This window comes from Pyxicephalus adspersus, chromosome 3, assembly GCF_032062135.1.
Source record: "Pyxicephalus adspersus chromosome 3, UCB_Pads_2.0, whole genome shotgun sequence".
NCBI classification, from domain to species: Eukaryota; Metazoa; Chordata; class Amphibia; order Anura; family Pyxicephalidae; genus Pyxicephalus; species Pyxicephalus adspersus.
Window position 1 is genome coordinate 33,849,006 of NC_092860.1, and position 16,827 is coordinate 33,865,832.

Here is a 16,827-nt window from a genome sequence, read left to right on the forward strand (position 1 = left end):
TTTTTGTTAAGAACTAGTCTTTAATTGAATACAAAATACAAATATTTTGTGTGCTCAAGTACATGTACATCTTTGGTTATCAAAACAGGAAATTTGATCTTACATCCACAGCATGGACCTGAAAAAATGAAGATAAAGAGATTTTACCAGCAATAGTTAAAAACCTAATCATAGCATATGTAAACGATCAAACAAATTTAATATGCATTTAATATCAGTACCATACTGTCCTGTGTAGTCAATGTATATTACAAAACATTTTTTGTGGGTTATTAGGCCACTAATTTATTACAAAAATGCTTATAATAATAAAACAATAGTATAATCAAACTTGTATTTGGAGCTCCCTAAAGATCCTGCGCTGAAGTCAGCAGTTGCATGGGGGTAGTCATGTGCCAGCCACATGGCACCTTTTAGACCATTGCAACTAGTACAAACCACTACATTGTAACAGGTATGGGGGATAAGAAAGTTTGACCCCTTTTTGAAATGCATGTTTAAACCAGTGTCCAAGGTGCATTAGCATAGTGTAAAACACTGTTAAAGAACAACTCAAAAGTCTCTTGAGTCTTAACGTCTCAAATATATTAAATGCTCCAGTCCTGTGAAGTGAACAAAAAACTTATTTTACCCTCTCTAAATGTGCCAAATCCTCCTTTATTTCTCTCCACTGCCCCTTGTTCCAGAGTCTGCACTCAACATTTTCCTAAAATGTTTCCAACCGTAGCACAAGTAGGCACAGCCTGTTTGCCACAGCATCTAAGGAAGCTGCATTAAGTGTACTTCAGGGATTTGTGGGACTTTGAAGGGGGACTTAATGAAAACTGATAGTAAAGATGCACTTAGAATTAATTTTAAGCACATATGTTTGGAGTGGTCCCATCATTAAAGAATACCAATTGCCAGGAGGTAAAGCCGATGTATTTAATATAGGGAATTTCAGTTACTCACTGAAAACAAGTGTGCAGATAATTGTGTGATGATGTATGTGACAATGAAATTAAAACCTAATCCCCATTCTGTGTCAATGATCAAAAGGTATCACCAATCGGGGAAGCAGGATGTTTTTTGCCTGGTTATGTTTCTTATGGCAAATCTAATACTATAGATAATACTATATACTACAGAGTTATTTAATTAAAACACTACACAGAAATGTAATTTATGTAAGATGTCTGCAGTCACATGCATCAAACTATGCTTTTACCAGTTTGATCATTACCATTCTGTTAGTGAAATTGTTTGTGTGACATATATATTTGATAAAGACTTAATTCCAAAATAATTTAAAGATTGATTGGTACTTCTATATAAGTGAATTAAAGAAATTTACTTAGACCATTGTAAACGAAAGAGACATTGTTTGATGACACACCTTTGTTTACTGCTCTTTGGACCTTGGATTTCTTCCTCTGTTTGAGTAAGGTGGATCATCTAGTAGGAGAAAAAAAGTTTTATAAAACACAGTCAACACATTTATACAAATTGTAACATTCTATTTGTGTAAAGCATACATAGTAACAAGTGTAATGTGAATTTATAATTTACCTTCTACACAGGTACTACTGTGTGTGCAGAGGATGGCTGTAAACCCCTAACATATAACTCCACCAGAAAATGTGAGCCATATTCTATTTTTTTTTTGTTTAACTAAAAAATGTACTAAATTAAAAATCTTTAAAGTGCTTTTATTTAATTTTAGGCTATGGCTGAAATGTTAATAAAGAAATAATCTGGCAACTCTTTCTTAAAATAGAGATCAATTATCAAATAAGTGGATGATACTTGTAGCCATAGTTGATGCCTTACAATGCTGATTCAGGTGCAGCGACACCACTACTGCTAAAACCTTTACAGTCCCAAAATCAGCACCAGGCCATATCTTCTGTATTTGAATGCAGCTGTCTTGGACTTCAAAACCCAAAATTCAGAAACAATGCAGAGGTAAATAGAACAGGATAGTGAGTGAGATTCCTTCCAGGAGACCTCTCAAGTCTAGCAAGGCTGGGTTCAGACTAGGGATATTTTAGTGCTGTTAAACACCAATAACTCGGGTAGGTCAGCTGTCTGCAGTAAATATCTTTAAAAGTCAGCTATATAATCTGTAGCCAGTCAATTCCCCACTTTTGTCCTTGCGTCCTTATGTAGGAATTCCCCTTCGATTGTGTTCTAATGACAAAAGCAAAATGTTTTTTTTTTTGTCTGTCTAATATGTCTATGTGACAATGGTCAGCAGGACAATCTACCCAGTGGTGAGACAGACAGGCACAAAAAAAAAAAAAAAAAAAAACCTAATGGACGTGTTTATTTTCTCTGCCAATAAATAAGCAAAAGATTTTGACTATACATCTACTTACAATTTACCTCAATATCAGAATAATATTTTATGTGAGGATGGCTGGTTCTGTGAACAATCAGTGTTTTCTCACCTTCCATTTCTGAATCACTGTCTTCCACATAAGGCAAGTTGATCAAAGTCTGCTTTTTGTCTCTCAGGACCATCAGCTGAAGCTTCCCACGTGATTTCTCGATTAAAGCTTGGGCTTCACTTAGGGACATGTTCTCAGTCAAAATACCGTTAATCTATTAAAAAAAAATAAAAAAATCAACACTGACTTTTAGAATGTAAATGGACCAAGCCAAAATATTCTATTACAATATGTAATTTCACATATTGAAATAATAAATTATACATGCTATTAGTGCCTATCTGTAAGGAGGAAACAATATTACACGAGTGAGAGTATGGTGAAATGAGCACAGACATGGCGGGGAGCACTTTGTTTTCCCCCAGGAAGAATATTGCAAGTTTGTGTATAGGAGTCAAGTTCAAATACTAAATTTTATAGAATGGACTGTTGGATTGTTTGTTATACCTACAAATTTGCTGGAGTTTTTACTTGATTATTTAATGTAATAGTAAAAACTAATTTATTGTAGATATAAGAATACAGTATGTCAACACATGCACAACTCTGCCACTAAAAGTACATGTATGCTATAATCTTCATGACAATTTAGATGCTAGTTTTGTTATGAATAATTGTCACTGGAATACATTTTTAATTTGCTAATATTAAAGATAAACTCCAGGCAGAAAGGTAAATATTGAATTGAAATTCTCGTATGTTTTACATGTCAAATTATTTGTATTATAGTGTGGCCAAATACTGGACCCATCTGCAGGCTTTGAAGCGATACAGTGCAATTCACGACCTGTCCCTATCCTTTGACTAGATAATGAATGGCAGCAGCCCTCCTGTAAGCATATGTAAATGCTAATACCTCCTCCCTAGGTAATGCTGTGTGGGGGAATACAGGAAGATATTATGAAGACCTAGTTAGGACATTAATTAGAGTAATTAAACCCATTGTAAAAAAAGAGAAATGATAATGAATGAACACATTGCTGTATTAAATTGTGTTGCACCTAAACATGATAAAAACTCATTTTTCCCAAACCTTCGGTCTTTGTAAAATTGGCAGTACTATTCAAAGATTGCCTTTTCAACACACTTTCACATCAGGAACAAGGTTCAAGGATTCTTAGTCTCATTTACAATTTTAGGTTCATTTTTAATTATTAATAATATTATTAAACAGGATTTATTCAGTGCTGGGTAATATGTTGGCGCTATATAACTCTTATTATTAATATTATTATTAATAATAATGGCGCAAACATATTACAGAGTCCTGTACATTAAATAGGATTTGCAAATGACAGACAGTGACACAGGAGGAGGAGAGGACCCTGCCCCGAAGAGCTTACAATCTAAAAAGTGGGGGAAGTATCACACAATAGGAGGGGAGATATGGAGTGATGGGAATTAGTGAGGATTTTAGGAGACAGGAGAAGACGGGTAGGCAAGTTTGAAAAAAAAAAAAAGGGGTTTTGAGAGCGCTTTTAATTGAGCAAAAAGTAGGAATAGCTAGAATAGCTAGTGCTTGTTTTTTATCATATGAAATATGTATATAAATTGTTGAGTTTATTCTAAATAATTCAGCTGTCATCCAATGTTTTTTTTTTGTTTATTCAACAAGTTTTTAGTGACAAGCCTGGCATGCAAAAAATGATAAATATGTAATAAGAAAACCAAATGCAATAACTACCTTGAGAACAATATCCCCTTCATGCAAATTCCCGTCTTTTGCTGCCAAGCCAGTGCTTGTCAATCCCTTAATGTAAATCTGACTTCCAAGCCGAAGACCATATTCTGAAATACAAAATATATTATATAATGGCACTTATATAGCTGACAAACACTAAACTTGACATTAGAAATAAAGGTGCTTGCCTTCATTTGACTTTTTCTTTGTTAAGAGAACACTTGTAGTCGTGTCTGAGGGGGATGGGCTGCGGGACTGAAGTCTATCCCGACTACGACTTCTCTGAATTTCTTTTTCATGTCTGCGGTCAGGAGAAGCCCTTCTGCCATAACTTCTGTCTGGGCTATACTGTACATTTCTATCATACTGGTCGTCTCTATCCAAGGTCCTTCCACGACTGCTATCTTTTCCATAGCTTCGTGGTTCATCCAAGTCTCGGTCAAGGCTTCTGCCACGGCTTCTTTCCCTTCTGTAGCCACGGTCCTCATCCAGACCACGGTCTATGCTTCTTCCACGGCTGTGGTCCCTTGGGTAGTTTTGTTCATTATCGAGGCCTCTCTCTATACTTCTGCCACGACTGTAGTCCTGTCTAAATCCATAACTTACATTAAGATCTTGATCAACACTTTTTGCACGGGTTCCATATCCTCTTTGATCTCTTTCATAATATTGACCCCTATCCTGGTCTCTTCTATAGCCCGGGTTTGGATCCACACTCCTGTCACTATATGCACTGTAAGCTGTTCTGTTCTCAAATTCTGTGTAGTCATCCATCATATCCAAAGCAGGCTCAGATTTGCTTGGAACACCCATTTGGACCCTTCGCTGTCTTCTTACTACCTGTAAATATTCAAGTTACAATTTTCAAGTTACAAAAAAAGTAAATATTCAAGTTACAAAAAAAAATTGTTTTACGTAACACTAACCTATGAAAGTCAAACACCTATTTTTATAGTAAAAATAAATATAATGAAACCTTAGCTTTTGTAAATATTGTGGTCATCTTTCCAAGTCATCATAAATTTGTGTATATTTATGCTTCTATGTGCACAAATTGCTATGAATTTAAGCTATTTGTGATTACACCAGGGCAGAACATTTTTACTAACATATTGTACTGTTTAACTCATTCCTGCCAGCAATCCATTATTACCATAAGCCATTTGCTAACAAGCAGTGGACTGATAAGCTGCCACGGCCACTCCTTTTAAGGTTGAGAAACCCCAACACTGCATCATTCACTCTAAAATAGATCCGTCAGGATGGATCCACAAAGAATGTTGTGCAACCTCTGTACACATCAGAATCTCGCCCAAGACAAGCCTGATCTCTCTCGGGCAAGAATCATCTGACGTGTACATAGCCTTGGAATGATATGGCTAGTATTTAGAAATGCACCCAACTGTTGTGTTATAAATGTATAATATTGATGTTAGGGAATGTGCAGACAAATTACATTGACTGGTATCAGATTAATAGCTACATGACACCTTTTTTCTAAATGTAGTCTATCAACACTCATTTTTGGTTTGGGCATGAACAGTACCCTTGTGTTTTTACACATGCAGTTGCCAATGAGCAGAAAAAAATCCCAGAGGAACAAGACTTTTAAAGTGACCCTGTCATTATATATATATATATATATATATATATATATATATATATATATAAAGCAGATTTGTGAAGAGAGACAGTATGGTTCCTGAGAAATTATCCCCCTAAAGTCTGCTGTGACTCTCCAGAACAAAGGAAAATATTTTCTTTACTTTACAGATACATAGTTCCTTATAAACCTATATAACAGGGCCATCAGTACCTTCAGAATACAATTTACCCCCTTTGTTTATGTAACAAAGCTAGAGTGCAATATTTTAAGATTATTTGTAAATAGATATCATTAAAGGTGCTATATGAACATGTGTGACAACACTATATCCTACAGTAATAATGTTTTTGTTTTGTGTTAAAATGTGTTTTTATTGTGTTAAAAAACTGGTATATTAAATCATAGTCATTATATTTACCAGAACAGCTGTTTTCCCACATTTTCTTAGTTGCTGAACTGCAAACGAATGTGGCACGTTCTCCAGAGGGGTTCCATTTACCATAAGAACACGGTCGTTCTCTCTAAAATGACAAATTGTCAAAAAAACGTTGCTTTCTTAAGAACATATTTTCTTTGGCTATTGTAATATTCTACTACTGGAATTAACTTTATTAGCCTACAAAACATGAGTAAACTACTTAATAGGATTGCCAAGACTGCATGAAAACTATCATCGTTATGCTAACTCACAGGATGATGCTTCCACCTATTTCATCTCATTTTGACAAACCAGGGTCAGGGCTGGCCTCCACTGTTTTTAAATACTTGCTTTAATGGTGCATTACTCTAAAACACTCCTATAACTTTTTATCAAAAGCAATTGAGCAGTCCCTACAGTTACTTTAGTTTTGCTTCAGCTTTAACACAGCATGCTACTTTGCACATCATTTGGGTGTTCCCCAATGGCGTTCTGAATTGAAGCAAGATGAAGCATGTTATGTTTTTCTTGCTTTTTCAAAGCCTGTGGATATCAGGCCTTAGAATTGGGCAGATGCATAAACAATTAAAACCAAACTGTTTTCCCCCCCAGCTGTGGAGAGTTACCTCCTCCATTTGTGCTAGTGACCAGAGCCCCATGATCACATAAAAAAACCCCAAAAAACTAATTAAGCCTTGTCAGGATAGGGGGAAATCTTCCAAAAGAGCCACTTGTTTTCATAAACTTCACCACACTTTGAAGACAGAAAGAGAACAGAAATCCACCCAATGGGACCCAAGACAATCAAAAGACTTGGGGTTTTGAAATGTACCTCATTCCCTATTTTACATATTTGTTACACATACTGCACATTCTTATCGAATCAATTAGTCAGTGTGGATTATGGAAATCCATCAGGACATACTTCCAATGTTACTTCTGTGGCTCTCCTAACCTAAAATTATTTCGACAATGTTTTTGTTAAAATAAAACCATATACCACAGATGATATACAGCATGCTACCAGTGATAATGAATGTCCCTTAAGGGATTCTACCTCTGAGAGCAGCAGTATTGGAATAACTTGGGAGCCACATACTGGAACCAGGGCAGTGACTATGTGAATCCTACATATGGAATTTACTATCTTAGAAATAGTCTGTAGCTGTTGAGCCAAAAGATAGTTTTTAACAATGCCCAAAAAAAGCCCAATAACAATGATAGTTACTTTGGCACACTGTCTTTACTGTTATACTGTCAAAGGTGCAATAGTTGTCAATATTCTCACCTATTTTAATGCAACTGTCATTTTACTGAAAACGGAGCAATATTATAGCATGTTTAATTTCCTATACTAATATAATGTAATAGCATGCTATGGAATCCAATTTTCCAGTAGGTGTTGGTTGTACCGATTCCCTCACTTCCAAAATTGCATTTTCCCAAAAGTGTTGTGCAGTCAAAAGTGAATATGAGTAATGAATAATCTGCGAGAAGGCTTAAAACATTGTAGAAGGGAGACTGAATGTGTCCTCTACTTCAAAAAAAAGGACACAAGTCTAAAAGAAATGGGTCTCTGGGGATTAGCTGCCTTGTACATTTATCGGAGTAGAAATCAAAATGTGGATAAAATACATTTCGCTGTTAGAATCCATTAGTACTGAGGTACATTGCTGTAGATGTTGATTTGCTTTATGTTGTTCATTGTTTTAAGTAAATGCATGTATTTAGGGCTCTTAAGAGACTAAATCACATGAAAAAAACACATATGCACCAATTCACATATCATATCAAGTATTGTCGTGTGTCACAGCGATGGTGCATTTTTACTTACTGTGTTTTACCTTCAGAATAAATAACCTGCACCAAATTCACTTAAACCTAACACAACCTCAGAAAAGCAAAGTTCAAAGCGAAAATTCTTTAAAAAGCTTTAATAAAGATTTTTCCTTTTTAAGATATAAGTAACCATTCAATTAAATTAATTTAATAGATTCAATCTAATCAAAAAATACCTACTGTAGGTAACCATCTGCAGGTCCTCCTAGAAGCACATCTGAAATCACAATAGAGTTGTCCCCATTATTAAAATGTGGATTGTCTCTCCCTCCAGAAACAGCAATGCCAAATCCTTTTTTTGGATCCTAGGTAATAAAGTGCAGGAATAATTCATTAACAATACTGGTATTCATACGATTGATAATAAATGGTAGCCTTGGGCTACGTACACGTTAGATTTTTGCAGTCAGAAAGGAACTCTCTGGATCTAACAATCCTTTCCAATGACAAAAGCCTGAAAGATGCACGAACAAGGGCTGTACATACAGGGCTATTCTGCTCAATGGAGAGGGGAGGACAAGTGAGCGGCACCCCACTGTACTCTCTCCCCTTCACTTGCATTGTCGTCATTTGTCTTTCAAACGGCTGCTGTACACACACCAGATTCTTGTCAGATATTAGCCCTAAAGAGAAAAACCGGACGAGAATCATCTGACATGTGTACGTAGCCTTATAAACAAACCAACATAATTCACACATTTCTGGATACCACAAAGTGTCTCTGTACTGAAGAGCTAATGGCCAATAACTGTTCCTTTACCCAATAAAAATCCTGCCAGCTCACAATTTTCCATTGTGGAACTAAAGTTTCAACATGGTTTGATTTTGTCTGTGTTCCCGTTGGATAAATTTACCATTATTTCCTGTTCTGACAAAGGTTTTACCTCCTTTGCTTTATACAAGAATTAAACTAATAAAAAAATAAATAAAATTATGCAAGTTTAAAAAATGCAAGTTATGGCAGCACAAGTTTTTATTATAGCTACAATATTTTAAAATAGGTATTATTAGAATGCAAACTTGTTAAACCAATACTTTTGCGCTATTTTATGCAGGTAGTTAGATAAAATGATAAATTATTGCATCAAATCACCATGTTAGAATTATGCAGGATCAAAAACAAATGCTACCACTCCAGGTTCTAATTTACCTCCAGATTACAATTTTTTTAAAGTAATCCTTTGACTCAAATCTACCTCAGCAAATAAAAAAAAAAGAAAAATGCTATATGAAACAATGGCAGGAATCAGCAAAACTTGATTAAAGCTAACAGACTTGCTTAGCAATCATAAGCAGTCAAATAGAATGGCAAGGCATCCAAAAATATAAGGAAATCAGTTTTCCTTATCACATATCCCAGATTTCAATGTTTGCCCTTCTTAAAACATGGAAAATAAGTGAAAACATAGCAAAACCCATGAAATGTTCAAGTCATGATCAGCATATCTGTCACATCTACCATCTACAAAAGGTTTTGTTTTTCCTGCCTTGCTCAGAAACATTGTTTTGATCTCTTTACACACAGATTACCAGGAATATTTCTGTATGCAATCTTTGCCAATTTTTTTTTTACTATTTTCTCAATTTTTAGGGACAACACCATATTTACAATGCAATTACCAAAGCCAGATTGTTGGACAATATTTAAACTATAGTAATTAAACATAAATGAATGACCTGTCCTTCCCCCATTCACCCCTCCCTACCAATAGGGAGGCATTCCCAAAGGTTATCAAAAGAACGACCTGAAGAATTAAATAAACATTATTCGAATAATTCAAAGTAGTTATCTTACAAAACACGAACTGTTGCAAATTTGCATTATCCTTTTATTACCACAAGACATTTGTCTTGTGGCTAACCAACTACAGCAGTTTTCCAAAAAGTTAGCAGCTAGTTGTGAACAAGAGTAAAAAAAAAAAAAAAAGTTATTTATGTTGCAATAATAAGAATGTCATGTGTATTTAAAGGACTTCATTCAAAATTGGACTCTTACCTTTTGTAATGTGACAGTGTACTGTTCCCATACTGTATCCTCTAGTCCAAATCCCTGTTTAAAGAAAGAAAAATAAACAAGAAAATTAGAGAGAAAAGTCCTAGCAATGTACCCTAAGTAGTGCAAATTTGTTTCCTTGTGAACATGTCTCATGTTTATATTTATGCTGTGGTCTTTGCCCTTTAGAATTGATTCATGTTCTATTCATGCAGTTTCTGTGGAATATATTCTTTGAGAAGAAACATGTGGAGACACAAACTTGGAAAGTTAGAAAGAATGTTCAAGTTGTATTTTAGGATCTTATCCTATGTTCTCCTTCACTGGATTTAACAAGATGATTGTGGGCTGTGTATTTTCAGCTGCATTCCTATAAATTCCAGTGTCTGCACATTTGCCACTCACTTAACCGGGCACCACAAAGCTTAGATTTCTGGACAGACCAGATCAACTCATTGTTGGGATGTTTGTCGCTTTTCAGCCATGTAGCATGCTGTGGTGGACAATCATATCAGCATGAACATTTTATTCCTGCCATGCTATCTTTTCTAGCAAGATAAAGTCTATTGAAAAAGTAGTAGTTATGTGAAATAACATCAGGAAACCTGTAACTGGATAAAGAGTACATAAAGCAAGTAAACTGGAATTTCAATTTATATATAGGCAACATAAAGAGATCTGCAGAACATATTTGAAATTATATATTATATGTACACATGCCCCACAAGCTCACTGCCCATTTGAACACATGCACCTTGCTAGATTTCTGCATGTAGCTGCCACTTTGCAGATTCTCAAATCAGTCATGAGGATTAAATTAGAGACTTTTCTATGGAATATTAGGGTGAATTAAGGCCTGAGTTAACAAGCTTTAGTTCTCATTGTCTATAGCAGGGATGTCAAATACACAGTTGGCCAACGTTAAAAACTTAGACAAAGTCACGAGCCAACCTTGAAATTTATTGAAAAAATTGAGGAAGTTTTTCCTCCTCAGATATAAAACCCTCTTCATTGAAATAGCACTGCTACTACAATTCCCTGCATCTATAAAACAGTCCAATACGGGGTCTATAGACGCAAGTGATGCTGCTATTTCAATGCAGCGGCAGACCAGTTGCAGTTCATATTTAGGATTCCTTTGGGGGCCAAAAAAGGACGTTGTGGGCCAGATTTGGCACTCGGGCCAAAGTTTGACACCCCTGATCTATAAGAATGCAAAACCCCCGTGAAGCAGGTCACATGCAGGGAAAGGAGGAGGTTAACTGAAGGTGAAATGCACTTGTCATCAAATTCTAAAATATTTGTCATTTATTTTATTATGGATCAGAGCTTTCAAACCACAATCCTTGACACACATTTTTAGTTAAGGGCATTATCACAACATGATGCAATATACAGCGCTGCTTTTCGTTGTTGATATCTACTCCCCGGCAAACGAATTGCAGTATTGCACTGCTGCGCACCATGCAATCAACGCACTGAGAATAAATGCAACATGGGCAATTTTTTTATGCAATGTTTGGCATGTCACAGCCCAATAAAAGGAATAGACTGCCAACCACATCAGCCTGCAACACAAACTAAAATGTGCATGAATTTATCCAACGCACTGCACTGCTAATTCACACTGTAAAAAACTTACCTTACAAAGTTTTGCAAAAAATCCATTATTCAGTGAATACTGACTTGCCAAAATAAAATACTATCAAATGTCTTGGGTAATGAAACATGAAAATTCCCAAATTCCTGAAATTCATGCCCTCTTATTCAGGACAACTCCCAGGTCTAATGTTTGTAAAGGAAGCAGCTGTGATGGCAGATATGACACTCAGGTGCATACACTGCACAATTCAGGGACATTTTAATTAAAATGCCTTACTCTGAGGGAGAAAAACAAAAACAAAAGGATGACCCTATGCCAGGCATGGGCAAACTACGACCCCTGGGCCATATCCGGCCCGTTGTACTTTCTCTCCACTTCAGTGAAGTAGATCCGTGGTAGGATTATAGGGAGGGGACAACAATAGACAAGATGGGGGGTTAGAGTCCACAACCTATATTTCTAAAGCAGATAAACATAATTACCATTTTACACATTTTTATTAACAGTTTTTTAAACTACTTAGATTACCAGCATAATGTACAGGAAGTCCCTTGAGTTAAGGACATCCGACATACAGAAGATTCCTAGATATGATTGGGGCTTCCCTGCTCACTGTGTGCAGGACTGAGATTTGATGGGGGGAGGGGCGGTTTGCATGACTTGCAGAAGTCTTTTGCTAAACACAGCTGAGGTTGTGGGTGATCTTAAGAACTGAGTGGATCTGCAACATCTTGTAACCCTTTAATGACCAAAACAAACTCTGCAGTTGTTTCTTTTTGCATATCAAAGCACAGCTTGCTCCAGACGTTAAGGAATGTCTAGGCTCTATAACTTTTTTTGTTTTTTTGCTTTGTTTGTGATTAACTCACAGTGAGGATTTTATACAGTAACTGACACCATGCTGCCTAGTAATATGTTGAGACAAACATCTGTCCTAATTACATTCATTAAAATATTGTACCTGTTCCAACTTACATACAAATTCAACTTAAGAACAAACCTACAGTCCCTATCTCATATGTAACCCGGGGACTACATGTATATGTACACTATACACTGTACACTATTCCTGAGCTTTTCTAGGTATAGACTTCTTAAAAATACACCCAAGAGGATAGAAGAGCCACACAACGAGGGTCATTGGTTTACATAGGTGCACTAAAACTAGGGAAACTGCAGAAGTAGATCAACCTAATGGTACATCCCAGATAGGAAGTTGTATTACATTTACCCCTTGTATGTTTGGGCCTTCACACACTTCTACAATAGAAGAGAATACATTTCTAACAAAAATACTAAATGTTCAGTATATAATACCACCAATAAGTGATAAGCATGCCATGGTTACTAGTAACTATTAGCTGAACAGAGAATGGCTTTGAAATAAAGAAAAAATGTTCTCTGTACTTTCTTGAAAGTGTAAATTTTCTATTACATACAGCTTAACCTTTGGTCACAGGCTTGTAGATTTGCAAAATCAGTAAGATTCTACTGACCTGTGAAACAACCCTCCCAGAACTTATATATATTATCTGCAACAGTTCTCTGCAGGCCTGGAACAAAGCAACTAAAAGCGGAATCCACAGGCAAGTGTTCCGCTGTAGAATTTGTTGGCTTCATATTTAATTTTGTCTGGAGTCATGGATAATTCCAGACGCTTGCTAACATAGATTATGGGTATGGAATGAATGAAGTGCTACATTTGTCAGGTATTTTACAATATTTAAGCAAGGCAAGCAAGTTATTCCACCCAAGAACAATTAAAGGGAAAAAAACACACACACATATATATATATATATATAAGATTCAAATAACTAGATCTGTCGAGTTTACCATGTCCTGCAAATATGACTCATAATTATTATATGTGCATGGCGGATAGGATATAAACAAGTCATTATGAAATTTACCACAACCGGTTATATGGGTTCTTTTTTAACACATACTGAATTAGATTTGATGGTTCAGATGGCATCCAATGTGACATGGCCACGTAAATACATTTACTGCAGATGATAAGTGTACTGAGAAATACTATTCAATGCTGGTTTAACAAGATACAATGTAGAGAACAATCATTTGTCACCATAGGAACAAAAGGAATGAAGTGAGAAATGGCATAAGGTCTCCTGTCCTACCATCATCCCCATGGTATCACCAGCTGATCCCTCAGTCTGGCACATCACTCGGAATTTTACAAAGTGATAACTGTCAAAAGTTATGTGCCGCTTAACTCTCCAAGAAAGATAAAAACTCCCTATAATCCATTTATATTAGTTACTAAAATATAACATTTCAGATACAGCTAGTATGACTACTGAAAATCTGTTACATCAGCTTTGCATTATTTTTCAGCAAGGTGCTGTCATTCTCACTAGCAGCATGCATACAGGAGAGGAGGGCTCAGGTAAGCCCCTAATAATGAGTTGGTGCTTTTTCCAACCAGTAAGATGGTGATGCGGAGGTGACCTTTTGTCCTATATTCACTCAGCAAATAGGTGAAGATCACACTGTTGTGCAGGGAAATATGCTTGTTGAGTGTTAATTGTCTAAGTAAGTGAATCCTCAGATACATACAACCAAGATTGTGAGGTTATGATTATGATTTTTGCCTGGTCATACATAGAACACATTTAAAAACACTTATGACTCCTTAAAGATTGTAGGAACTAGGATTGGAAAACCATGAAGTGGTAATTCAGAAACAGGGGTTTATTCCCACCACTAATTTAACATATCTATATCTGGGTAAATAATGACACCAGGAAATTACAGGTGCCATTTGGTAAATGCCAGTTAGTGTAATCTCTAAATAATATTTATTTGTAATACAGGACAACTTTAAGACCAAGACTGGGTAATCATGTGCAGTAATTGTCACAGGAAAGGACCTTTCACGATGCATGAACAAGTGCTGTACATACAGCGCCATTCTGCTCCATGGAGAGGGGAAGGGGAGAAAGACAGAGCGCCACCCCGCTGCGCGCTCTCCCCTTCATTTTCATTACGATTGTTCCTTGTTGGTGGATCCACCAGGACAGACGACGAGTGCTGTACACACGCCAGATTCTTGTCCAATATCAGCCCTGAGGCTACCATCTCACAGCACCCCCCGCCCCATGAGCTCTATGGTTGGGTGGGATGATGTAGTGTCTGACGAAGTGGTGACCTCACTGCCCATTTAAATATAGCCTTAGACACATACAGAACTGTTCAGCTTTTTAATTATTTATATTTAGCAATAAATTATGGACTTTTATTCAAGTTTATATCTAAATCTAACCTTTCCACATCGGTGAGGACTTATGCAAATTAGCCCGGTGTCATTCAAGCCACTTATGTTTCTGCATCTCAAAAATCTTTCAAACCTGTCATGAGCAAATGTCAACGATATTTAAACACCAATACAATGTTTAACAGTGCTGTTTTATTTGCAAACCTAAACAATTTCCACAGTTTTTAAAACCATAACATACCTTGCTTACATTATTATAGGTTGCTAAATAAATATTTAAAAATATTTTTACACCCATTTTATAAAACTTGATATACACGTCTTTTAAAAACATATTTTAGTATCAGGGCACACTGGGATATGCATTATGGAAGGTTTAAGAACAAATCTCATGTGATCACCATATCATTGCTGGATCCATGTTAACGGGTTCTTGAGTCAGGATTGTGAGCTGTCAGTATGGCCACAGCTGTGCTCATGGTTTTCAGTGAGTACACCGTTAGCGGAAATGGTCCCTGATCAATATTAGAACCCCAGAGCCATAAATGAACCAACAATTATTTCATAAATATGAACACACTAAATAAATGCAACTATGTGATATATTGCATGCAATATAAATACAAGCTAACAAGTTACAATAATAAAAAAAAAACACAACTTTACCTTAACCAGATAAAGCTCAATGTAAAAGGGACAACAATATTTTTCTGAAGTACTTGCACATTTACACTACTTGGTCCTTTGTATTCATTGGAACATGGGTGTGTAAGGGTCTGTACACTGTTTGTATACAAACCAGAAATGTAATTTCCTGCTCATGTGATTGGAACTTGTGATTTGTTCTTACTAAAACACTTCTAATGATTAAGTGATAATAGCAGGCAGATCTTTCCACTTAGGATTCAGGAAATGGGAAGTGACTGTAAAAAATGCACTTTAAACTGAACTACAGAGACAATTCAGACAAAATGTCAGGCAAATATCAGGCTTGCTGCATTGCACTTTACTTTTCATCTAACACAGAGGGCTTCTTGAAAGGGGAGACTCAGATTATTAAAGTGTTGCTGTTCCTTCATGGTCCACTCATGCTGGTGGTGATCAAAGATTGCACTGATCAACTGCAATGTACTCTGCAGAAAGCTGTAAAAGAGCAGTGGACCTGGCTGCACTGTCCGGCTGGAGTTCCCAGATCACAACAGTTGTATAAAATGAAAAATCATCATTTGGTAAGTAAAACTATTTGCATCTATTTATTCCAACTGTGTATTTATCAGCTGGCCTGGAGCTCAGCTTAAAACATGATATGCTTACACACAGAGATAAGGATAAAGTAATGTGATGGCTTTATTTAATCATAGCCCTAATTAAAAGGAAATGTTACCAGCCGATCATACATTCTGCAAAAAATACTTTTTTATTCTATAATTAGAAATTAGTGCATGCTTTTCTCATGACCTAGTCAACACTGCAAAAAAAATAAGCATAGGCTTTACCCTTTATGTCACAGGCTCTGTGCTATATTATAAAGTCTTTTTGTAGGCCCGTGTAAATGTGTTATTTATGTACTTTAAAAATTATTTTAGGTTACACTGTTAAAGATGTCAGCTTGTTGTAAATAACCCTATCAATGTGTCTGAATATTTATAATAGCTTCTGTGATTTGTCTAGAATTGTATATGTACATGTGGATAACTACACCCCCTTTGTGACTCTGTAAATCAGTACAATCCCCCATGATGTTATTATTATTATTAACCTCCTTGCAGTTAAGCCCGACCTTCGCTCGGGCAAAAAAAAACTGCAAGGATGGTTAAGCCCGAGATTTTGTACATCCATACTTACCTGGTCCCCCTGTCTACAATTTAAAAAAAAATTTCATGAAAAACAGTGGATCACTTTTGGTACAGAAATCTAGACCTCAGTGTAACGCTTAGGTGGTTAAACAGTATTTATATAGCGCCATCATATTACGCAGAGCTTTACAAAGTCTATAGTCGAGTCACAAACTGTCCCTCAAAA

At 36.1% G+C, this 16,827-nt stretch overlaps 1 protein-coding gene and 1 long non-coding RNA gene across 2 annotated transcripts in view; one reads left to right on the top strand and one right to left on the bottom strand.

Annotated features, from left to right (window-relative positions):
- The window catches only part of LOC140326004 (tight junction protein 2-like), a 20,246-nt gene continuing 3,419 nt past the window's right edge, over positions 1 to 16,827 (bottom strand). Inside the window, exons 3-10 of the mRNA XM_072404177.1 lie at positions 9,970 to 10,023; positions 8,154 to 8,278; positions 6,135 to 6,237; positions 4,299 to 4,950; positions 4,114 to 4,217; positions 2,430 to 2,583; positions 1,376 to 1,434; positions 1 to 118 (exon numbers count right to left, since the gene is read on the bottom strand). Coding sequence (XP_072260278.1) covers positions 1,382 to 1,434; positions 2,430 to 2,583; positions 4,114 to 4,217; positions 4,299 to 4,950; positions 6,135 to 6,237; positions 8,154 to 8,278; positions 9,970 to 10,023 — 1,245 coding nt within the window. The 3' untranslated portion in view covers positions 1 to 118; positions 1,376 to 1,381. The remainder of the gene's footprint in view (positions 119 to 1,375; positions 1,435 to 2,429; positions 2,584 to 4,113; positions 4,218 to 4,298; positions 4,951 to 6,134; positions 6,238 to 8,153; positions 8,279 to 9,969; positions 10,024 to 16,827) is intronic.
- LOC140326005 (uncharacterized) overlaps positions 15,905 to 16,827 on the top strand; it is a 21,931-nt gene continuing 21,008 nt past the window's right edge. Inside the window, exon 1 of the long non-coding RNA XR_011919767.1 lies at positions 15,905 to 16,034. This is a non-coding gene — a long non-coding RNA (uncharacterized lncRNA). The remainder of the gene's footprint in view (positions 16,035 to 16,827) is intronic.